General features: G+C 43.0%; 1 protein-coding gene across 1 annotated transcript; it reads left to right on the top strand.

Moving 5' to 3' along the window:
* The first annotated feature begins 1585 nt into the window (after window positions 1-1585).
* On the top strand, window positions 1586-23981 carry ube2o.S (ubiquitin conjugating enzyme E2 O S homeolog). The gene is made up of 18 exons (XM_018238537.2): window positions 1586-2025; window positions 7051-7110; window positions 7196-7306; window positions 8250-8347; window positions 8990-9053; window positions 9555-9698; window positions 10586-10695; window positions 10824-10974; window positions 11170-11639; window positions 13876-14030; window positions 14378-14490; window positions 17263-17391; window positions 17670-17759; window positions 18156-18849; window positions 19104-19240; window positions 20411-20614; window positions 20858-20915; window positions 21009-23981. Exons 1-18 carry the CDS (start codon window positions 1660-1662, stop codon window positions 21707-21709), a joined length of 3855 nt encoding a protein of 1284 aa, XP_018094026.1. The 5' UTR covers window positions 1586-1659; the 3' UTR covers window positions 21710-23981.
* The last annotated feature ends 568 nt before the right edge of the window (window positions 23982-24549 follow it).

Raw genomic sequence — 24549 nt, 5'->3', positions numbered from 1 at the left:
GGTGCATAAAGAAGATTTTGGGATGATGCAAGGCTTGCCTTAATAACAGTGTCCACAAAATGGCTCCTACCTGCTTGTTATAATTATTATTAGTTCCCAGACTAAATGAAACAAGATTCAAATAATGTATACAGTGTAATTAAAGTTAATTTTGCTTGACTAACTTGATAAAATAGGATTTGGAATATTTTTTTTTGGCGACAGGTCCCCTTTAACCTCAAAAGAAAGAAACAAAAGAAGTGAGTTCTCCTTGTAGTGAGTATTTTGGGCTTCTCTCTGAATACAAAGCTTGGGAAAGCTTACCTCCCAACTGTCCCGTTTTTAGTGGGACAGCCCCAATTTTGACAGCTTAGCCCAGGCTTCTTACTGAAATGTCCCTAGTTTCTCTTTTTAATGGTCCAGAAAAAGATACCTTTCTGAAATTTTATTAAAATAAGAGAATTTTTGACAGAGAGCCCAGAACATTGAGCAGCTGCACTTTGATACATTTGTACAAGTCTCCTGGGGAAACTGTGACTCACAGCTTAAAGGGCAATGTCAGCTTCATTAGCAAAACTGTTATATTAATAATAATTTTAATAATATGCGTTCAAACTTTCATAACCTGCCAAATTTTGTAAAATGGACTTGGTAATTTGGGGGTGTGGCCAAACAATTTCATCACTCTACACACAGCAGATGTTTATGTCCCGCTACATTTTTCAAATGTTGGGAGCTATTGGTATTCAAAAGGGGTCAGTGAGTTCTGAATTCCTGGAAACTGCCTTATGGAAAACGAAACGCCGCGTGTGATTAGCAGTGTGATAGGCGCAGAGTGAGGGAAGGCGTTCTGGGAGATTGGTCTCTGCAAAGACGAGGCGATTAGTCGCCAGGCGACTAAATCTCCCCGAAACGCTCAGTGTGACCTTACCCTTAAGTCTAATTTCTCCCAAGAGACCTGTTATCATATATTGTTACAATTACTTATTTGCTTATCTTGAAATTGTTACAAAAGTATTTTATCTGCAGCTGTGGCTGTTCTGGGCTCTCTGCCAAAAGCCAATTAAGTTAGAAACTCTGTTTCTTTTTTTGGCTGTTCAGTGCAGAGAAAAATGGGACTTTCCAGTACAAACGAGGGACTGTGTGTTGAGCTGTCAAAAGAGGGACTGTCCCTCTAAAAACGGGACGGTTGGGAGGTTTGCTTTTAGTATGTTATAAAATAGTCAATTGTAAGCAACTTTTCAATTAGTCTTCATTATTTATTTTTTTACTTATTTACCTTATTCTTCCAGCTCTTTCCAGCTTTCAGATGGGGGGTCACTGATACCAAAGGTGAACAACTCAAAGGTGAACAACCCTTTTAATACAAAGACGTTTTCTACTGTATAAATGCAGTAACATTTTGGGGGCCGGGGCCTATGCCTAATGTATGTGGGCTTTGCACTCAGAGAGGGGCGTTTCTAGAGCCCTACAACAAAAACAATGCATATAATGGTAGGCCTTGGCTACACAGCAACCTTAGCAACAGAGACCCAGGCGTCTCCCTAGCAACAGCATCCTTTCTCCTAGTTACCACGCTGGGCGTGCTGACGTCAGTGCGCCCTTTACGCCGCGCTCTCCTTGGTTGCCGCCCAGGCCGGCAGCAGCGCCTCGCTCTTAGTTCTCTTCCGGACAACAACAATGGCGGACCCCGCGGACACAGCTCCATCCTCTGCCTCCCACGGCCCTCCGGCTGGTGACGGCTCCCAGCGCCTCCTTTTCTCTCACGATTTGGTGTCTGGCTGTTACAGGAGCCACACCCGCTTCGGCCTGGTGCGCCTCATCCACGGAGAGGACTCGGATTCTGAGGAAGAGGATGATGTGCTGCCGGGAGAGGATGAGAGCGCCACTGGGGGTCGGAAGAAAGCAGCTAGTGGCATTGCGGGAGGAGGAGGAGGGAGCCCAGGCTCTGAGCCGCCGGTCAGCAGGTTCGGCCCACTGAAGAGAGGCTTTGTGCGGGTGCAGTGGTACCCAGAGGGCATCAAGCAGGACGTCAGGGAAAACAAGGTAATTGGCCCCGTGTGTGTGGGACTGGGACTGTCATTATAGAGACAATTTGTTGGACTGCAAGTCCCAGCATCCCCCTGGAGACACGTTTAGTTATACTGTTACTACTTGTTGTACCACAACTCCCACCATCCACCCTGGAGCCATTCCTATGCACTTATCCTTCGACTCAATGACCAGTCTTCCAGGAGCCCAGCCTATGTGCAGTGTCCCTTTCAGAAGTGTCCATCAAGGGCTGCTGGCTTATGCAATCAGGTAGAAGCAAAACAGATTGGGGCTTTTATTGGATCAAAACATATGGGGGTCAAGTGGGGCTTGAGCTAATTATGTGCTTCAGTGTGGCCCCTTTTTTTGCAGTATTAGGCTATTATATCCAGGACTGGACTGAGATTCAAAATAGGCCCTGGCATGTCAGGTACACAGCAGCCCAAACAGCCCCCACCAGCCGAATATATAGTGACTATCTATGGCAACTTACAGTAGCCCATCTGGCATTTGACAGAACCCACAGATTGCCAGTCTGGGCCTGATTATATCCCATGGTATAATAATTTGCCTGCTTAGAACCAACTCTGCTATCTGACATTGGGCTTAACGGCCCAAAAACCACAGTGCCAGGCAGCTGCTGAATTAGTCTACAGGTGGCAGTTTACTCGCTCCTTTGCTCCCTGTTGGATTGCATGTCGCAATTTCTATCCCTGATGAAGGAGCCCATATACATCACTCTGAAATTCTTGATGGTAAAGGACAAATTGGAAACTGTTTAACAGAGAAGGGGCAATGTTGTTGGGCGTAGAGTATTCATAAATATTGCTGCTCCCTTGAGACAGATAATATTCAGGGGCCTCAATCATTCTACCGACGTTGCCCCCCTCCTTATCCCAATTTCTGACCGGGTTCATATCAATTAGACAGCACCAAGCAAATGAAATTCTTCTTTAAAAGCCTTTATTAGAAGGACTTTATTCAGACAGAAACAGCTTGGCCAGGTACATATGTGACTTTGCACAGATCAGGATGGTGACACATGGTATGGGTGAGTAGGGTGGCACAAGACGTGGCTGCTGTGAGGCCTGGAATAATCTAGTTGTGAAGTGATGACGGTGCATAACTGAAGGTGGGAGGAGGTGAAATGCTTGTTAGAATGTAACGCCCCTAATGCCAAAGGGCCGGTGTTAAACTGCCATTATTATACATATGAGACTGTGCCTTATACTGTTAGATATTTTGATTGATACCATCCTTCAGGGAATGCCTGTTATAGAATGTGACGTGGTAACCTACCTACTGTAGCCACTGCATTATGTATGTGCTGGAGAGGCTTGTAATGCAAATCAGGTTTATTATTACATTGTACATATACAGCAAATACACCATATTCTAGGCTTAGGGGAGCAGGGCTTGTGGGAAATACACACAGAAATAGTGATAAATTGGTGGTCACTGAAAAAAGTTCTAATTTGCTGAATTGCTGATTTAGCTTGAGTGCGAACCCCTTTCCTTTACACCTCCTATGGACAGGAATGATACATGAGCAGCACCATTGTGCCCTGGCAGCACCTGAATCCCTTGGAGATTTTGGTTCATCTTTACCGTCACTGTGGTGACTCTGGATCTCTTGGTGACCATGATAAATTGGACAAAGCAGACAGAATTAGAGGGGGTGAGAGCTGGTGGGTCCTAAATTAAGAGGCAATGGCAGATGGGCATTTGGCATCCCATTAAGCAGGGGGTTATGCTATAATGTGAATGCTGCTAGGTATTGGGGTGCATCTGATCAGCATATCACGTGCAACAAGGTTGACAAAAAGTTCCATGTGGCTGAAAGTCATTGAATGCTCTTATTTGTTTAGATTAGATATATCTCTAACATGTTACATATGTTATACTGTTCCCTGTAAATCAAGCAGCTGTGCTGATGGGTCAGGGATATGGTTAGGTAACCAGTAAGGGCCCCAGGGGTGTATAAGTTATCTATCTATGGCGGCATACGTTGTTTAATGAAATAAACTGTTATCACGTAACACTTGTCGGGGTCTGGAATAATTGTATGGGGTTAACTGGCTGGGAGTGTGATGATGGGGTTAACTGTCTGGGAGTGTGATGATAACACTTTGGAAGATAGATAAGTCACATGACTAGGCAGAAATGAGCATGTCATTCAGAGAGCAGGGGACCCGCATTAATCTTCCTGTCACTAGGCCAGAGTTTCTAATGGTGACGGGTGTCATTTGGCCGCCACATGGTCCCAGCTCTTGTCATGAAGTTGAAATTGGAGAGTAATGATCAGGGGGGCCTGAATGTACCAGCTACTGTAACATTATTAAAGGGCCCTGTGGGTAGTGCTGGGAGTTGATCTAGCATTGCAGGGAGTAAGTAAATCAGTGAGCGTATGTGCTGTCTGCTTCTCAGCTCCTCTTTTTATGGCACCTTTGTCAGCAGTTGTGCATGTAGTCCCTTTGGGGTCCAGAGCAATCCCACCCAATCCTTGCATGGCTGCAGTCAGCCCACATATGACTGGTCTCAGTGGACACATGAAAAATTGATAAATCTATTAGTAGCTGGGCAGTAGCAGGGAATCAGCAGAACCCTCAGTGCCTCTATCCAGGAGCCAATGCTTAGCCCCTTGTATCAGATTGCATTTTTTTACATATAGTGGGCCACTGATTTACAGTACAGCATTAAAGGGGTGGTTCACCTTTAAGGTAACTTTTATTATTATTATTATAGAATGGTCAATTCTAAGCAACTTTTCAATTAGTTTTCATTATTTGTTTTTTTTTTATAAATTTCTAGTTATTTGCCTTTTTCTTCTGACTCTTTGCAGCTTTCAAATGGGCGTAGCTTTGTTGTTACTTTTTTATTACTGATCCTTCTATTCAGGCCCTCTCCTATTCATATTCCAGTCTCTTATTCAAATCAATGCATGGTTGCTAGGGTAATATGGAACCTATTGACCAGATTAGTTAAGATGCAAATTGAAGAGCGTCTGAATAAAAAGCTAAATAACTCAAAAACCACAAATAATAAAAAATTAAAACCAATTGCAAATTGTCTCAAAATATCACTCTCTACCTCATACTAAAAGTTATCTCAAAGATGAACAACCCCTTTAACTGAGGGCCACATTATTGTAAAATTATGTCATCCATATAATTCATTGGAGTTCAAGGGCTATAAAATCTCTTGGGGGGCACATGCAGTTGGACAGCCTGGCCTTCTATAAAACCTGCTTTCCACTTTAGTGGGCGCTAATAATGCAATTTATTCCCATTCTGAGATACATCCTTATAGAGTAGATCTTAGGCGGTGTGGGAGGTTTATTCATGGGATGTATACACTGTTCCTGATGCCTGTAGAGCACAGTACAGGGGTATAGCTTATTATACACACTGAGCATTCTGCATCATCATTCTGGGAGCAGGGGGTGGCGCATCACCTGGCTAATGGCTCCCTACCACCCCCACCCCCCCCCCCATCAATGCAGTTTATCTGTACTGTATGCTGGGAGTTTTCTGGCAGGTAGGCAAATGTTCCACCCCAGAGAATAAGGCACTCGGCTGTTCCAGAGACCCCATCCCTACCTCTTGTTTGTTGTATTTGTACTGGGGGGCTTTGTTTAACAGCTCCATTGTAATCCACTTTGTAACTCACTGGTGATGACTGTGCATTCCTAGGGGTCCCACTGGGGGGGGGGGGTTAACACAGAAATATGTTTCTTTGACTGTTGGGCTGAACAAGCAGTGTTACTGTTTGGCACCGTAGGCCCAGATGTATATTCTCTGGGATTTAAAGTCACCACACCTGATATTCACTTTAATGATCAATATTTATGCCTATAAGTGGCTTAAGTCTGCTTACTGGGCCTGTATTACTGGAGGGGTGTAAAACTTTACTAACCCCACCTAGAAGTACAACTTGCCCCCTTCCTCAATTAATAAACTCAAATCCATATTGTGCCTATGAGTCCTACACTTTGCCCCAGTTAGCTTGATGCCTGCAAGGGTAGCCATTATATAGAAATCCGCATACATACACTGGCAAGATGTAAAATCTGCAACTTTGTGCTACCCAAGTGTTAAGCAGAACTTTGTCCATTTCAACCTGTTAACAGTCACATAATGCCCCTTAAAGGACCAGTAACATAAAACAATTATTTAAAAAAAAATTGTTTCTATTCAATGAAAATACAACACCAAGACCGTTTTCACTTTTAATTCGCAAAGCTTTTATTAAGAAATCACTTATCGATTCTTTGCTTGCGCTCCTCTTCAGGAACGGCAACAGGGCGGCGATCCATCGTGCGGCGCTCGATTTCTCCTCCCTGGCTATCTCCTATAGAATGCAGGGAGGAGAAATCGAGTGCCGCACAATGGATCGTCACCGTTTCTGAAGAGGAGTAATTTATTAATAAAAGCTTTGCAAATTAAAAGTGAAAACTGTCTTGGTGTTATATTTTCATTAAAAAGAAACCAATTTTTTTTAAAAAAAAATTTGGTTACTGGTCCTTTAAGATGCAGTCATCTGTGAACTCCATACAAAGTAATACTAGCCAACCAGATTCTCCACTGGGGCCAAAAAATATCTTCATAAGCCCCAATTAGACGGGGCAGGAAAGCCGATTATTTTGGGTCCAAAGATCTGGCATGCAACAGCCCATTCTGTTTAATACATCCATGTACCCACAGTAAAGACATGTAGGGCAGGTAACATACATATATTTATACATATGGGTGGGAGCTGCCGTATTGTTTCCCTTAGACAGTACATTTTGAGGGTATAGCTTATTGTGTGCCCAGAACATTCCTTCTCTGTATATTTGTATTTATACATATGGTTAGGAGGTGCCATATTGTTTTACAATGGAGCAGCTGCACCTTATTGTAAATGTACATAGAAATATCCTGAGCACACAGAATGCTTTAACCTGTTGCTGTCTTAGCAATATGGCATCTCCCACCAATATATACAAATGCAATGCACAGTCAGATTCAGGATTATCTAATTGCCTTTTCTTATTTGTAGTTAAAACTGGAAGACCGGTCGCTGGTTCCCAGAGATGTTGTACGTCGAATGAGCACAAAAGTAAGGGCCCACTTCCCAGTCTGTGTTGCTTATTTTTTCCTTGATGACAGTGATCATCTTCCTGTATTATTCTGCCTCTTCCCAGGACAGCCAATGCGGCACAGTGATCGATGTAAACATAGAGTGTGTGGTGAAAGTGGTGGGGACCAACTGCTTCCTCCACCCAGTCAACAGCAAGGAGCTGCACCATATCTGGGTAAGATAACTTGTCTTAAACCTACAGCAAAATCATATAAGGGCCCCACTAAACCTAGGAATTGTGCATAAATAGTCTGTACTCCCCTGGGACCCCCAGCTTTAAAGTTATGCCTCATCTAATGCTGTTAGAAGTTAGCCAATGGTGGGATTTTTACAAAATTTTGCACACAAATTAGAGAAGCCTCGACCTAGGGACCAGCAAACAAAAGGGATCTTTTTAGTGGTCACAAAGGGGGTTGTGTAGCTCTGGATTGGAAGCTTCTGTTTCTCTATTCTATTTAAAGTGATTCTGTTATGATTTTTGTCTATTTATATGATGTAGTTTTTATTTCTAAATTACACTTTTTACACTGCAAATAATTCACTCTGCAATATAAAATTTCATTCCTGAACCAACAAGTGTATTTTTTAGTTGTAATATTGGTGTGTAGGCGCCATCTCAGGTCATGTGCTTTCAGAAAGAGCCAGCACTTTAGGATGGAACTGCTTTCTGGCAGACTGTTGTTTCTCCTACTCAATGTAACTGAATGTGTCTCAGTGGGACCTGGATTTTACTATTGAGGGCTGTTCTCAGATCTACCAGGGAGTTATCTTGTGTTAGGGAGCTGCTATCTTGTTAACTTCCAATTGTTCTATTGTTAGGCTGCTGGGGGGGTGGGTGGCTGATATCACTCCATCTTGCAGTAGTTTATCAGAGCACAAATCACATGACTGGGGGCGGCATGTCCGATTTCAAAATAAATATAAAAAAAATCTGTTTGCACTTTTGAGAAATAGATTTCAGTGCATGAGTGTACTATTGACTGTTTTGAAAAAAACATTTTCCCCTGACAGTATCCCTTTAAGGTCCCATTCCTACCTAGCAGTGACAGTAATGTTACATTTTCTATTCATTCTCTTGCATCTTTTTGATTGTCTCATCTCTCCTGTTGCCTCTCCAGCCTATCATGTACGGGGATTATATTGCTTATGATTGCTGGCTGGGCAAAGTGTACGATTTGAAGAACCAGGTCCTCCTCAAGCTTTCCAACGGAGCCAGGTATTAACAGAACGGTTAAAACTAAGTAAGCTTTATCAGAAAGGTCTATTTGAATACACCAGTAAACCCTCAAAGTAATACTGCTCAGAGTCCTCTTGCAAAAGAAACACCACATTTATTTCCTTCTATTATGTACACATTGGTTTCTATATCAGACTTCTTATTTTCATCTTTAACCTCCAGGGCTTGGGCTTGGACATGCTTCGTTTGCTCCTCTCCCCACTCCCTCCCTGCTGTAATCTTCAGTTCAGAGTTATGAGTGAGCAGAGAGAGAGACTCAGACAGGAAGTGATGTCACACCAAGCCAATATGGCAGCTGCTAAACAAACAGACAGTGTCTAGATCTGGTTACTCGAGTATGGGAAAGCATTCTAAAGAATAAAAATGGTGTTCTAGCTTGCACTGGTGTGGCTAATCTATTGGCAATTATCTGCCTTGGTGGCTTTCATTCTCCTTTAATTAGCTACTGCTAGCTGGGAGTATTAGAAAGTAACAGTTTATGGGTCCTTAGTGGGTGGAGTCCGCCACCCTTAATTACTCGTGTTTGTGTAGGGAGGAGTAATTAGCGAGCTGGAGAATGGGACTGGATCAGACTGATTTGGATTTCTCAGAGATTTCTTTTCCTCCCCTTCCTTGCTGCAGATGTTCTATGAGCACTGAGGATGCATCCAAACTGTACGATGTCTGCCCCCATGCCAGCGACTCGGTAACTCTTATTTACTTCTTGTTTCTCAAGTGATTAGTAGCTTCATGGGAGGTGGGACCAAATGCTCAAAATTTTCGCCACCCATTCATTTACCTGCAATTGTTGGGAAACTTGCATGTCAGAAGTCAGTATTTATGTGCGACTGTTACACTTGGTGAGCGCTTATTCGCTTTGCCACAAAATGGGATTGCGGTCTGTAACGATGCCTTGGTAGCTCCATATCTTCTTACCTGCTGGTTCCAAGCACAATATCTGGACTGCTGTCCTTGAGCTAAGGGAACAGCTCTCAATAATAACTAAATAATATGAAAATTCGGCTACAAAGCTAAATTCACGTTGAATGGCAGATCAGAACTAGTGAATTCTGCATCAAATTAACCATTCGAGAAACAATTATTTATATAGGCAAATTTAAATAGGAGCACACGTTTTGCATATTGAGAGTTTTTTTTTTTTTTTGTATTTCACATTTGTTGTGCTCAATTCAAATCTTACCCTTAGGGGCTGTTCTTTGATGACTCTTATGGCTTTTATCCTGGTCAAGTACTAATCGGCCCCTCCAAGGTGTTCTCCAGTGTGCAGTGGCTTTCTGGGGTCAAGCCTGTTCTGAGTGCCAAGAGCAAGTTTCGTGTGGGGGTGGAAGAGGTAAGTGTGGCCATTTTATTTTATCCCTCGTTCATTTGCTGCGCTTCTGAAATATCTCACGCTTCGCTGTGGACCTGTATGGAGCTGCACTGGAGGTGGCTGTATTACATTGTCTGGTGTAGGATTGAATGTTATACAGATCATAGCCATAAAGCTAGAACAAGTCAATCCTCAAACATTTTTAGACTTCCTTACACATATCTTCTGCTGCCATTTCATCTGTGCCTCTTTTGCCTGAACTGATTAGAAGATTTAAAGCAACTTCCTTATGGAGTTGAACACAGATCGACACATGAGCTGCTTTCAGGAATCCTTTTACCCCTCCTGTACCTTTATATTAAGCTATGTGCCCCATGTCTTTAATGCACATGGAAATTGCATGCCTTTGATTCAGTATGCAACCTTCATAGTTTATGCACCATCGCCTAAAATTCATTAAGGAGTGGCGTTTACTCACTTCTTCACCTAACATGCCATGAGGCTTATCCCCTCTCCATTCCACTGCTCCAAGCCTACCCTGGAACCACTACCCTAGTCTGCTGCATTGGAGGTTGTGATACAGGATCCTCTAGTACTTTATAGTTTTATCACATCATTAATAACTGATGAGCCATTAAGAGTGTAATGATTTTAGTGGTGGCACATAAAGGCATATATCACTGATGAAATATAACCTCCCTACCTAATGGCACTATTGCTTCAGGGGAACATCTCCTCTCTCCCTACTTTAATGCTTGTAGCCATTTAATCTTGTCACACAGCTGATGTTCTTAACAGTATGAGACTGTTAATTTATGTGCTTATAACATACACACAGCTACACGTTAAACCTTTGCTTTGCTGCTGAATCAACCTCTCTCACATAACTATAACCCTCTATTTTACAGGTGCAGGTAACCGAACTACGAGTTACTTGGATTACGAAAAGCTTTTGTCTTGGGGGTGCGGATTCCATGGACCCACCACCCTCTGTGATTACTCAGGAGAACCTGTCTAGGTGAGTCCAACATGAACCAAGGTGTAGGAGTTTACAGTGCACAAATCTGTATGAGTTCATAGCACCTACACTGTCGTACTACTAGAGGGCAATATAAAATACTCAACAGATGTTTTGTTTCCCATCAGAGTGAAAAGACTGGGCTCCTTTGACCATACGCAAAGGCAGCTAGGTGAGAGGTGTCTGTATATCTTTCCAACTAAAGTGGAACCCACAAAAATTCTATGTGAAAGTCTTGAGAAGAACTGCTTGCTGGGAGAGGTTACAGTTACCAGAAAGGTAGGGCTACTGAAATACAAAGCAGGCTATAGGGTTTGAATTTTTATGTGGTTGCTAGCGGTAGTGGCCTAAGCAGAGAGTCCTGGATGTCCCACACTGCAGGCTTTTTTGTATTAGCTGGTTTAGGCATAGAAGAACGTTTGTCATGTGGTATAACGCCAAATATTATGTGTTCTGTCCTTGTTTAATATGCAGCAAGTGGACAAGCTACGGGAGAAGCAGATAGTCAAGATAATTTCATGTACCCAGGATCCCTCTAACCCTAGCGAACTCCTAAAAAAAAACTCCTATGTACCACCAACCTCTGAAATATCAGCTGAGAAAGGAACAGAGGAAGTCCTTGTCTCTGGTGAGCTGGAAGTAGAGCCCCCTGAGGAACCAAACATTCAGGAGTGCCCAACCAAAGATCATCCTTTGGGCACCTTCCAGGAAATATTCCAGGGTCTCCAGCTGCATTCCTCAGAACAAGATGCTGATGATGAAGCCGCAGTGGACACTGATGACACAAGTTCTGTGACTTCCTCCGCCAGTTCTACAACATCTTCCCAAAGTGGCAGTGGGACTGGGCGCAAGAAAAGCATTCCCCTGTCCATCCGAAATCTTAAGAAGAAACATAAGAAGAAGAAAAAGAGCAAAGTGTACAAAGAATTCAAACATGGTGATCGGTTGGTATCCACAATTAATAAAAAATAAAGAATAATTAAAAAAAAAATGAATAATAAAAACATAAATAAATAATAAACAAATTGAAAAGCAAAGGACCAAGTACAGAGCCCTTAGTTACTCCACTTACAACACTGGTCCAATTAGAAAATGTTCCATTTACCACCACTATTGTAATTTATCTTTTAGCCAGTTCTCTATCCAGTTACAAATACTATGTTCCAAACAGACATTCCTTAATTTAACCAGTAACCTTCTGTGTGGCACTCTTTCAAATGCCTTAGCAAGTCTAAGTAGATAACATCCACTGCCTTCCCAGAATCAAGGTCCCTGCTCACCTTCTCATAGAAAAAATTTAAATTAGTCTGGCAAAGTCTATTAAGCATAAAACAATGCTAGCACAAACTCGTAGTATTATGATTTGCAATGAAGTCCAGTATTTTAAACCTTAATACCCATCGAAAAGCTTTCCTTCTCCTGACGTCAGACAAACCGGCCTATAGTTTTGATGCTGAAAACGAGATCCCCTTTTGAATGACATTACAATTCACCAGTCTCTCGGCACTATGCTAGATCTCAATGAATTTTGAAAAATTAAGTAAAGAAGTTTTGCAATCACAGAGCTAAGCTCGCTAACTACCCTGGGATGAATACCATCTGGTCCCAGACTTTTGTTTATCTTACCATTTCCTATTTTTAACATTTTCATTGTGAATCATTAGTTGTATTCCAGCTGACCCCTCTGATATTAAGGGCCCCACCCCATTTCTTTACTATTTACATATTTAAAAAAAATAATTTTGTATTATTTATACTGCTTGCTGCAATACCCTTTTCCATATCAATTTTTTGCATGATTTATTGGCCTCCTTGTACCTGATAAATGTGTTGGGTGTCCCAGCTAACTTGAAAGCCTTAAAAGCACGTATTTTCTTACCCACCTCAACACTAACACTTCTATTGAACCACAAAGGTTTTGCTTTGCAACAACGTTCCTCGCTTACATGGGGAAAATACTGACATGTATATTTATTAAGTAGCATTTTAAAGACTTCCATTTTTGTTCAGTGTTTAACCCTGTGAAAAGCATTTCCCACTTAAATGCCATTATACTGTCAAAGTTTGCACATCTGAAATTTAATGTTAGTTACTCCCTTATAGAATTGCTTCTGCAACAGAATCTCAAAGGAGACCATGTTATGATCACTATTCCCTAAATGCTCACCCACACAAATGGTAGAGATGAGTTCAGTATTGTTAGTTATTACAAGATCCAAAAGAGAATTATTCCTAGTAGGTTCTAGAACGAGCTGAAATAAAAGGTTGTCGTTCAGCATATTTACAAACCTACTAGCTTTTTCTGACTTGGCAACACCATTGCCCCAGTCAATTTCTGGGTAATTATTTACCCATAGTAATAACTTGATCTAGTTGTGAAGCCGCTTCTATTTGTAAAAGTAGCTGGGCTTCATACTCATAACTTATACGAGGTGGTTTATAGCATACACCAATGATAATTCTTTTTGTAACCTTTTGCTCAATTTAAATCTCTACCCAGAAGGATTCTACACCCTCACCAGTGCCAGCAATGGTTATTTCTTTAGTGCATGGCTTTAATTCAGGCTTTACATACAAACACACTTCCTCCATCCTTTTTAATCCCTCTGTCTCTCTTAAAAGGGATGTAACCATTTAAATTCACAGCCCAGTCACGTTGCTCAGTTTCTCAATGATACCAATTATATCATAATTGTTACAGCATGCAATTAACTCTAGGTCTTGCCAGCGTACAACAGAGGTTACTACTTTTTCTTTTGAAATTGACATGTTAATGGAGAATTATAAGTTAGTATTCTTTAGCTAACCCCCCCCCCCCGTTTTCCTAGTATAAACACTCCGCCAACCGCTTAGCAATTCTTATGCTTAGCACAGTGGACCCCCTTCCATTGAGGTGCAACCTGTCACCACTGTATAGGTTGTACCCCAAGGAAAAATCAGCCCAGTGCTCCTTCCTACACCAAGACCTAAGACACACATTTATCTCCCTAAGCTCCCTCTGTCTTCCTGAACTTGCATGTGACGCAAGCTGAATTTCAGAACAAATGACATTAAAATACCTTCCTTTAATCATAGAGCCTAGATCCCTGAACTCCCTCCTGAAGATGTCCTTTGAATACTGGCAAGGTCCGACATTTCGGGTGTTGGCAGATTATTTTACATTGTCCTCTATCCCTGCAGAGTGGCTGTAGAGGTTATAACTACTGTGACCACAGCTGATGTCATGTGGCAAGATGGGAGCATTGAGACCAACATCCGGTCAAATGAATTGGTGCCAATCCAGCATCTGGATAACAATGAATTCTGCCCAGGCGACTTTGTAATTGACAAGAGAGGTGAGTAATTATAAATGCTAATAAGGCACTTGCTGGAATTAAACACCAGGATACCGACTACAGTGTTTGAGCAGGTATAGACACAGCGGGAAGGATCCAAGCAGATGAGGGAAGCATAGACAGAGCATGGCACATACTGGCAGATGAGTGGGACATGGAGCATATTGGCTGATGAGGGAGGCGTAGATAGAGCAGGCTGAATAATGGAAGATTAGTGGGGCATAGAGCAGGCTGCATATTGGCAGACAAGTGGGCTGTAGACAAAGCAAGGGCACAAAGACACACTAGAAGAGAAATCCTGTAAATCTATCTAAAATGTATTTTTCCTTCTGTTTTCCCCCTAATAGCCCATGCTGCCCAGGATCCAAGTATATATGGTGTGGTTCAGTCTGGGGATCACACGGGACGTACTTGTGTGGTAAAGTGGATCAAGCTCAATTCACAAGGGGATGATGCTGAAGTGAGTTACTGTGACACATTTATCAACACTGGGCAAATTTGCTCATGGGCAATAACGATGGCAACCTATAAGATTGTTGCAATCATTGTTCTCCTTGCATCTGGCAACCAATTGGTTGCTATGGGTAACTGCCCATGGGCAAATTTGCCCAGTGTTGATAGCCCCAATGTGCCTTTTCCCTGAGCAAGGACTCGCCTAAATGTTTCAAGGTCTCCTGTAAATAAATTATACGCAATTTGTGGCACATGACCTTTACCAAGAATCATACAGCAGCACCGCTTTGAGATTTATTTTTCAAATGTTCTAGGTGGTACTGTTATTTGTTGGCTGTAGTACATAAAAGGTTTTCAGATTATAAACTAGTTTTTTTATATAATTTGATGCATTACTGGTTAGCCACACAACCACTTGTATTCCCCCTCTACCTGCATGTCTTGGCTGCACTGTGTTTGTCTGTGGGCCCTCCATGCTTGGCCATGGAGCAAGATTTTAATTAGGCAGGAGATATTATTTACATTAGTTCTTGCCCGCTTTACCCCTGTCTTAGCCCAACACATAGGAACACTCAAGTGAGGCAGGAGAATCAGTATAGGACCTGTGAAAATAAAATGCTGCATTGGATATTTGCCTATTTTCTCTGATGCTTCACAAAGTGATCCTGTTTTCTCTGATGCTTCACAAAGTGATCCTAATCAGCTGCCAGTCCTCACCCATTCATGATCATATTTACTTTGTCCCAACAATTGAGATTTTTTTATTTTAAGATAATGTACTTAGGTAGTGATCCCCCAACCAGTGACTCATAAGCAACATGTTTTCACCAACCCGTTGGATGTTGCTCCCAGTGGCCTTAAAGCAGGTGCTTATTTTTAATTTCCAGGCTTGGAGGCAAGTTTTGGTTGCATAAAAACCAGGTGTACTGCCAAACAGAACCTCCTGTAGGCTGCCAGTTCACATAGTGGCTACTAATAGTCAATCGCAGCCCATAATTTGCACCCCCAGAAACTTTTTGCATATTTGTGATGCTCTCCAACTTTTTTTTACATTTGAATGTGGCTCACAGGTAACAAAGGTTTGGGGATTCCTGCCCTAAGGGCATTATGGTCTCATTATAAACTTCTCAGCTCCGACCCATCATGCTCTTGCTGTACACGTAAATAAGCCTCTTTCTCTTGCCTAGATTGGGGGACACAGGCACCATGGGGATGAAGATCCTGTTGCTTTGAGAAAGGACACTAAAAGGTTAAAGTGGCTCCTGCTCTGGGCTTTACCCCCGCCCACCTCTTCTATTCTCAGTTTTCTTTTAGTGTCCTCAGAAGGAGGACGGACACTTCATGGCTGGGAGCAATGTTACAGATTTCAGTATCATGCCACTACTGGGGTTAGTGTTTCTCTTCCAGAACCCCTCCAGCCAAGGACTTCTGATCTGAAGATGCTCTGTAGCCTTCCCACTCTACGGAGGCTGCAGGCTGGGGAGCTCCCCCCCCCCACACTACCCTGGGCAACTGGTTCCCACCAGCATATGTCTTCCCACTGCTGGCCATGGGTAAACAAGATGATAAGACAAGAAAGGGTAGAAACACTTCTAGTGGCACCCTACTGGGCACACCGCACTTGGTTCACAGAGCTCATAAGTTATCAGGGGTTGCCCCATTCCACCTTCCAGACAGAAGGGATCTGTTATCACAGGGACCGATCCTTCACCCGAGTTCACCACGGCTGGCTTTAACGGCATGGCATTTAAAGCCCTAATCCTAGCCAGATCAGTACACTAAGGGCCAGAAAGCCCGTCTCGACACACATCTACCACAGGGTATGGAGGACATTCATATCCTGGTGTGAATCTAAAGCCAAAGACCCACAGTCTTGGGAAGAAGGTAGCCTATTGTTATTCCTTCAAGAGGGTTTAGACAAAGGGCTGGCGCTCAGCTCACTGAAGGTTCAGATATCCCCCTTATCCATCCCATTTCAGCAGCAGCTTGCAATGCTGCCCAACATCAAGACCTTCCTCCAGGGAGCATTGAGGATGATACCTCCATACCGTCATCCAATCCCTCGTTGGGATCTCAATATTTTCCGTATTGCCGGAGCAACCGTTCGAGCCATATGACTCAATTCCATTACCTCTGCTGACTCTTGAGGAAGTTTTTCTATTAGCCATCTTCGGCTAGACGAGTTCAGAACTAGCCGCTGTATCCTGTCGTCCACTATTTTTTATTTTTTTCACAAGGATAAGGAGGTGGTGAGACCTACCCTGTGGTGTCAGAATTCCATCTTAACCAGGACCTGGTGGTTCCTTCATTTTGTCCTGAACCAAAGACAAAGTTGGAACAGAAGTTACACAACCTAGATGTGGTTTGTTCTCACAGAACATACACCAGGGCTACCGAGAGCATAAGGAAGGTGGACAACCTCTTACCAGAAGGACCACGGAAAAGCCTTAAGGCATCTAAGGCCACCATTGCCAAGATGGATTAGGTCAGCAGTCTTGAAGGCCTACCGTGCTTAGCTTGCATTGGGGAGGTGCTTCTTCTCTTCATATGGGCAATTGGTAGGGCTCGTCATCTCTTCTTCGGTCAGAAAACTGAGGATAGAGGAGGTAGGCGGGGATGAAGCTCAGCAGGAGGAGGAGGAGCCACTTTAACCTTTTAGTGTCCTTTCTCCAAGCAACGGGATCTTCATCCCCATGGTGCCTGTGTCCCCCAATGTAGGACAAGAGAAAAGGATTTAACGGTAAGTACAAAAATCTATTTTTTACTGTTTCTCTCTCAGGTTGTTGGGGAAGAGGAGGATGTCAGCGTGTATGACATCGTTGACCATCCAGATTTCCGATTTAGAGCCACAGACATAGTAATCCGCATTGGCAGCACTGATCCAGAAGCCTTCCCTGATGCCAGCCAGGTGGGTGATTTATTTTCACAATTACTCTCTGCTAAACAGTTGGTTTTTATCCATCTGTACTGGGAACCTTTGCCGCTGCATGTGTATATTGTAGTGTCTAGTTGTTGCTTGGCAGGTAGAAGGCCGGGGGAGGGTGTAATTATCAGATGGTGACAGGTGATCGTTGCAAGAATGTGTTTGGCTTCCCACAGTTCAGATGTCATTACCTGATGGCGGATGTTCTATTTATTGGCTATCGCTTTTTTTGTGTCATTAAACCCAGTTTCCCTATTTTGCAGCCCTCAGTGGGACAGGTGGCTCATGTGGATGTGAGCAGCAAGGTAGAAGTGATCTGGGCTGATAATTCCAGGACAATTGTCCTTCCTCAGGTAAGAATGTCGTATAAACATTAGGTGCACCCATAGAATCATATGACATCAATTTCCATGTTTCATTGACTCTTGAACTGTAACACTAAAACATTTACAGCTGTATCACTTAACTTCCATTTTTATCAGAAGTCGGGTTAGGAGGAGATGTGGATCGCAGGGCAGGAAGCAGTGTTTTCTCAGTTTTTTTTAATAAAGCATTGATCATAAACTTTTTGCAGGGTATCTGTTATTAGGGTAGTTTAGGGTAGAATAGATTTTTTTTTTTTTTTTTTAGTTATCACTATTGTCTTTTTCGTAGCTGCTACTAGTAGCTTTGTCTGTCTTCACCCTTACTGTTTTGAAGGGCCCTGCACCTACAAATAGTTTTTTTTTTTTGTTTTTTTTTTTTTCCAGCATTTGTATAATGTGGAATCAGAGCTGGAGGAATCTTTTTATGACTCTGTGGATAGCAGCTCCAGTGGAGCATCATCTGATGAATGGGAAGATGAGAGTGACAGCTGGGAAACTGACAATGGGCTGACAGAAGATGAGTTCCCTCGGGCAGCAGGGGAGGAGGCTGCAGCTGCACAGAATGAGACCACCCCTGCAGAGCCGTCACAAGAACCTGTGCAAGATGTGGCTGAACAAAATTCTGCATCAGCTGCAGCCGCAGATCTGGGAGTTCTAGGACTCAGTGTGAAAGTGAACGAGAAGGAAGGAATTGTGAAGAGCTTTAAAGAACTTAAGGAAGCTATCAAAATTCTTGAGAGCCTAAAGAACATGACAGTAGAACAGCTGCTTACCGGCTCCCCAACCTCCCCCACGGTAGAGCCAGAGAAGTTTACCCGAGAAAAAAAGTTCCTGGATGATATCAAGAAGCTGCAAGAGAACCTCAAAAAAACTCTAGATAATGTGGCAATAGCGGAGGAGGAAAAGATGGAGTCGGCACCCGAGTCTGAAAAGGAGGAAAAAGCTGAAGCTCAGACGCCTGTCCGTTCAGAATGGCCAAGTGATACCCCTGTATTGTGCCAGCAGAGTGGTGGTAAACCTGGAGTTATCTTCACCAGTGCCAAGGGGGAAGTGTTCTCTGTGCTTGAAACTGCACCTGGTATGTACCTTTACTTCATTTGACTGCGAGCTAGTTAGTTCTTTATCTTTCAGAACCATTTCCAAAGATAGGGAAAGATGAAAGCAATCGGATCATGGATGCAGTGTAGAATAAAGTTCTCCCATGGGAAATTGTTTTTGTGTGACCCTCTTTAAGGTTGGATTTAGTGTTCGCCTCGTTAGATCTCTTCTGCCACAGCTTAAAGAGGTGGCAGTAATTTTTAACCGATGATCCTACACTTCCTTCCCCCTCAGAGACTCACGCCTTTAAGAAACTGGAGTTCCAAGCACCAGAAGCGAAGAAGTTCTTCAGTACCGTGCGCAAAGAGATGGCTCTTCTGGCTACTTCCCTCCCCGATGGCATTATGGTGAAGACCTTTGAAGACCGAATGGTAAATACCAATTTGTTTGCCTGAGACTGGGATCAAAGAATTGTGCTTGAGGAGCCAAAATACAACATTATGGCATTAATTTAGTGATAATCTTTAATTGATCCCTCCAGCTGCTCTTCAATTCAACTACCAGTCCAAGAATTAAAGTTGTATACCATTGATAAATGAGTGCTCTATATAATACAGTTGTGTATTGGTCAATAACTCGCTTCAAGTTTAAAAGACAAAGAAGCTCCAAATCACTGTAGGAGGACCGGGGGGGGGGGGGCTGTTGCTCTCAGGTATTCCTTGTATCTGCTTGGGCAACTGCTTGTGTACTATAGTCAGATTTGGAATAGAATGTATTGTGCTAGGGAACAGGTGGCAGGACTCTGCTGGAAGTAGCAGATATATCTTTTTATAGAGATAGGTCTCTATAAAGATAATACTTAAAACAGCTCATATGTAAAACTCTGCTTCATGTAAATAAACCAATTTTATAATAATGTACTTTTTTAGTAGTATGTGCCATTGGGTAATCCTAAATAGAAAATTGCCATTTTAAAAAATAAGAGCCGCCCCCTGGGATCGTAGGATTCACCCTGCACACAAATAAACCACACATGTTAGGTCACATGAGCCAATTAACAGACAGAGTTCTGTCTTTACATCCAGACTTCTTCCTGTTACAGTTAGAGCTGCAGTATTTCTGGTCAGATGATCGCTGAGGCAGCACACAGACCATCAGAAAATGGTGGTTCAAGGCAAGAGATGTAAAAGGGCAATATTTACTTAAATATATATTCCAGTTTGATAAGATTCTTTAATATGCCACTTATATAATATGTTGCTCAAGTGTTCATTTTGGAGGTATAGTTTTCCTTTGAGTTTTTTTCCCTTGGGCAAAAAAAAATTGAGACAATGACACTCACATGGATTTTTACTTATTCTCCTTTAAGGGAAATAATTTTAGTTAATTCTAAAAAAAAAAAAAAATTACCTTTCTCTTACGGCCTCTGGGGACACAGGAACCACGGGGTTAAGCTCCTCCCTCTAGGAGGCAGGACACTGATCAATAAAGCTGGACTCCTCCTTCCCCCTCTTATTTACTCCTCCTGCTTAACTCCCACAATTCAGTTTTTCAGTGTCAACAGCCTAATTTCCCACCCCTTCTTATCTCTCCTACCTTAGGATCTCTTCTCTGCATTTATTAAAGGACCAACACGCACACCATATGAGGATGGCCTCTTCTTGTTCGACATGCAGCTTCCCAATATATACCCGGCAGTGCCCCCTCTGTTCCGTTACTTGTCTCAGTGCAGCGGGAAGCTAAACCCAAACCTCTATGACAATGGGAAAGTCTGTGTCAGTCTACTGGGGACCTGGATAGGAAAGGTACGTTCTAGTGTCCAGTATATCCATCAAATATCGCCACTTGAAAATTACACTTGCACATAGGTGTTGTGTCCACATTTCCATATACTTTCGGTTATGTGATGTATATGGAAAATATGTTCAGGAAAGATGGATTTTGTCTCTCTTTAAAAAAAATAAAGTACAACCCAATGATTGGTCATTGGCCAATGCTAATTACGTCTATATCCTGTTAATTCTCACTCACATTTCTCCTGTTCTTAGGGTACAGAGAGGTGGACCAGCAAGTCCAGTCTCCTGCAGGTGCTAATATCTATTCAAGGTGGGTTACAGGCCTATCCTCTCCTTCTAGTAAGAAACCTAAAATTTACACATTATATCTTGTAACCTTAAAGCTTTTATCTTGCCCCCATAGGCCTTATTTTAGTGAATGAGCCGTACTACAATGAAGCCGGTTTTGACAGTGACCGTGGCTTACAGGAAGGCTATGAGAACAGCCGATGTTTCAACGAGATGGCGCTTATTCGTGTAGTTCAGTCCATGACGCAACTACTACGGAAGCCAGTGGAGGTCTTTCAACAGGAAATCTGCGAGCATTTTAAGAGCAATGGTTGGCGCCTGGCCCATCGCATAGAGAACTGGTTAGAAACCAACTCAATGGTAGAAAGGGGAGGCGAGCTTAAAAATGGGCAGGAGCACCCGTGTATAGTGCCATACAGCCCTACTGAGCCAGAGTGCACCCCAGAAGCAACTCTTGATTCCAAGGACCTGGATGATTCTGGATGTGGTGCCTCCACCATGTCACCTGGGGAATCCCAGCCACTCTCTGACTTGGAAAGCACAAGCAAAGGCGCTACGGGAGGTGGTAGCCTCTCAGAAGAGCCAAGAGGGGCAGCCGGTGGTGGGCAGCCCAGTGTTAAACCAAAGAAGCGCCGAAAGAGCTATCGTAGCTTCCTTCCTGACAAACGAGGCTACCCTGATATTGGATTTCCCCTCTTCCCCTTGTCCAAGGGCTTCATCAAGAGCATTCAGGGTGTTCTGGCTCAGTACAAAGCTTCCCTCTTGGAAGCCGGCATCTCAAAGCCTCGAGGAGACAGACTGACACTACCATTATAAGGACGAAAGTGGAGTAGCGGGGGGGACCCTACATTCCTACCCAGTTCAACCCATACATCCTCTCATCCCCTATATTTCCCACTGCCATGTGAGCCTCCTACAGGCCATGAGCCTCCTACAGGCGGTCTGCAGTACCTCACAACCTAAAATTTTAGCCTCTCGTTGGTAGAAGCTAACACCAATGAAGACTTTAATTCTACTAATAAACCTCCCTAATCCCCCGCTGTCCATTTATTTTCCTATGTCCAGTTTCCTTGCTCCTATCATACCGTGGAGACCACCTTGCTGCTATGGGACAGAAAATTGATCTTCTTGCAGGAAGAGAGACCCGTATCACATCATTTTTGCAAAGATGCTCTCGTAAAGCTATGTACTGAGATGTTATCTCAAGGCTATAAGCTGCTTACTGAACACATCAAGTTGTTGCCATTGGAAGGGCATCCATAGCTAGTTTGCCCAGTTAATAGGGGTGGTGGAACACAACATGGCGTCTAAATTTAACAGGTACTCCATCGAAGGACTTAAAATGTCTCAACTTTCTGGGCTGGACCCACGTCTGACAGAAGCCTTACGCATATTATATTGTACTCCGAGGTCTAAGAATGGTTATTTACCAATGGCTTGAGGCATGTGTGACACGTCTTCCTTGAGTTCTGTGACATTTAAAGAGAAACGCAGCTTTTGTCTCAACTTTCTAACTAACGCAGAAGCGCACGGCAGACTCGATTCCCCAATGAACCCAAACGTGGTGTTGCTGCTTGTTATGGGAGCTTGCAGCAACTGGAAGGCCTGATATCCTGGGGTCGGCACATCTGTGTGAGTTAGAAATTCGATATTGGTTTGCAGGTGTCGCATCAATTAAGTGTGCAGATGTTGGAATTGTATAACCTCAATCTCATTCATTATCAGGGCTACGGGGTTGCACCAGATGGGAAAGGGACAATGTTGGGGGCATGCTTGTCATTAAAGGGAGCATCTGCTTTTAAACCCTCGTTGGGATCATTGGTGACCTGTTCTTAATGTCCCCAGTGCCTGCAGTGGTTTTATTATGCCTGGATTCTCATGTTAAATTGAATTGCGTGCTAGAGTGATGCCATTATTGGCCCAGTCTAATGTTTAAGGTTAAAGAACTAGGGCAGTGGGAGGATACTTACATTCAGGCATGTTTACAAGAGTTTTATTTCATGTTTGGTTTTCTATCTCTGAAATATGTGAATTTAATTTATGTCAGGGGAATGGCTGCTGTCGCTCTCTCGCCCTGTCTGTAATGCTGTCATGTTTCCGGCTGTATATGTCATATTTGAGGGTATGAAAATAAAATAAACTATTTTAAAAAGGTGCAGAGAGATGAGCGAGTGTTACTTTTGGGTTGATGTAGTCTACATGATGTAAAGCAGGAATGCCCAGCTTGTGGAGGTTCAGATGTTGTTGCAAGGCAATAGGGTTGGGTTCTGGGTAGAAAATACCCGATTCCCTGACCGTATGGGTAGTCCGCGGGTAACCCAGCAAATGTGCGGGACCCTCCTTGGTGCTGCAAGGAAATTTTATGTACTTTTCCAGATGAATGGGCCTTAGAGTGACGTCCCTTTTGGTCCGAGATGATGTCACTTCCAGTTTCACGGGTCCCGGGTCGGGTGGTAAGTTTAACTTATAGGGTCCAGGTCGGTTAGTGGCTCTGGGGAGGGGAATGTGTTAGCTGGCAGGTCCAGGTCAGGTTAGAAGTCAGTGGGTTTAGGACCCAATCTATCCCAGAATTCCACAGCTGAATCGCCGCAAGCTGGACGTCACTTGAACAATAATTAGAAAAGGCAATGTAGCTCCCCCTTCTCCCCTGAGATCCTCATTTCTTGTCTCATGACGGGTGCTTCCATTTTTATTTGCAACCCTCCACTGCTCCCCCTATCCTCCCTGTGACATAAGTGCATGTAGAGCTCCGCAAGCCCTGAGTGAATGGAATTCTCTCTCGATACCAAATTTTCCACATTCAATAATAAAGCATGGGTTGGGCTGCTCACTCCTCACTCATGTCAATATTGCACAGAATCTCAGGACTGAAGGGGTTCTAAACCTGCAGATAACCCTTAAAATACCCTCTCCCCCCATTATGGAAAAACGTACAGTATTTCAATGCTGGAACTGATTTGGAACCAAAATGCTTTATAGTTATACTGCGTGCTGGTGCGTGTGTGCTGATTATTTCTTTTTTTTTCCATTTGCTAATTTAATGTAAAAAAAAAATCTGGATTGTTAAATTAAAGATTGTTTTGCTGAATGTTTGTGGATCATTTTTTTTATTATATGAAATGTAGAGTGGTATGTATGGCGACCTGATGAACTGGCCAATATGCTTGTACTATGGCTTTCTGTCAGTCTAGTTTGGTTATTCAGCAGAGGAGCAGAATATTGTCCCAGTACACAATCTGTCCATCTTACCCTTGGGCCGGTAGTTTGGATACAGTACAGGCTCAGCATGGGTATGCCTGCCTTAGGGTGAAGACACCTGGAGCTGCCTGTCGTGGCTGCAAAATGCCCAGAAAATGCCAAAATGCTTGCGACCTGGGGGTTTTCCGGATAACGGATCTTTCCCTAATTTGGATCTTCAAAACCTTAAATCTACTAGAAAATCATTCAAACATTCGTTAGGCTGGTTTTGTCTCCAATGAGGATTAATTATATCTTAGTTGGGATCAAGTACAAGGTACTGTTTTATTATTACAGAGAAAAAAGGAATAATTTGGATTATTTTGATAGAATGGCGTCTATGGGAGGCGGCCATTCCATAATTCGGAGGCGCTTTTAGATAATGGGTTTCCGGATAACGGATCCAAACCTGTACTGAT

Source organism: Xenopus laevis, chromosome 9_10S (genome assembly GCF_017654675.1).
Source record: "Xenopus laevis strain J_2021 chromosome 9_10S, Xenopus_laevis_v10.1, whole genome shotgun sequence".
Lineage (NCBI taxonomy): Eukaryota > Metazoa > Chordata > Amphibia > Anura > Pipidae > Xenopus > Xenopus laevis.
The sequence above is the reverse complement of the archived record's forward strand: the minus strand, read 5'-3'. Positions and strand labels throughout refer to the sequence as shown.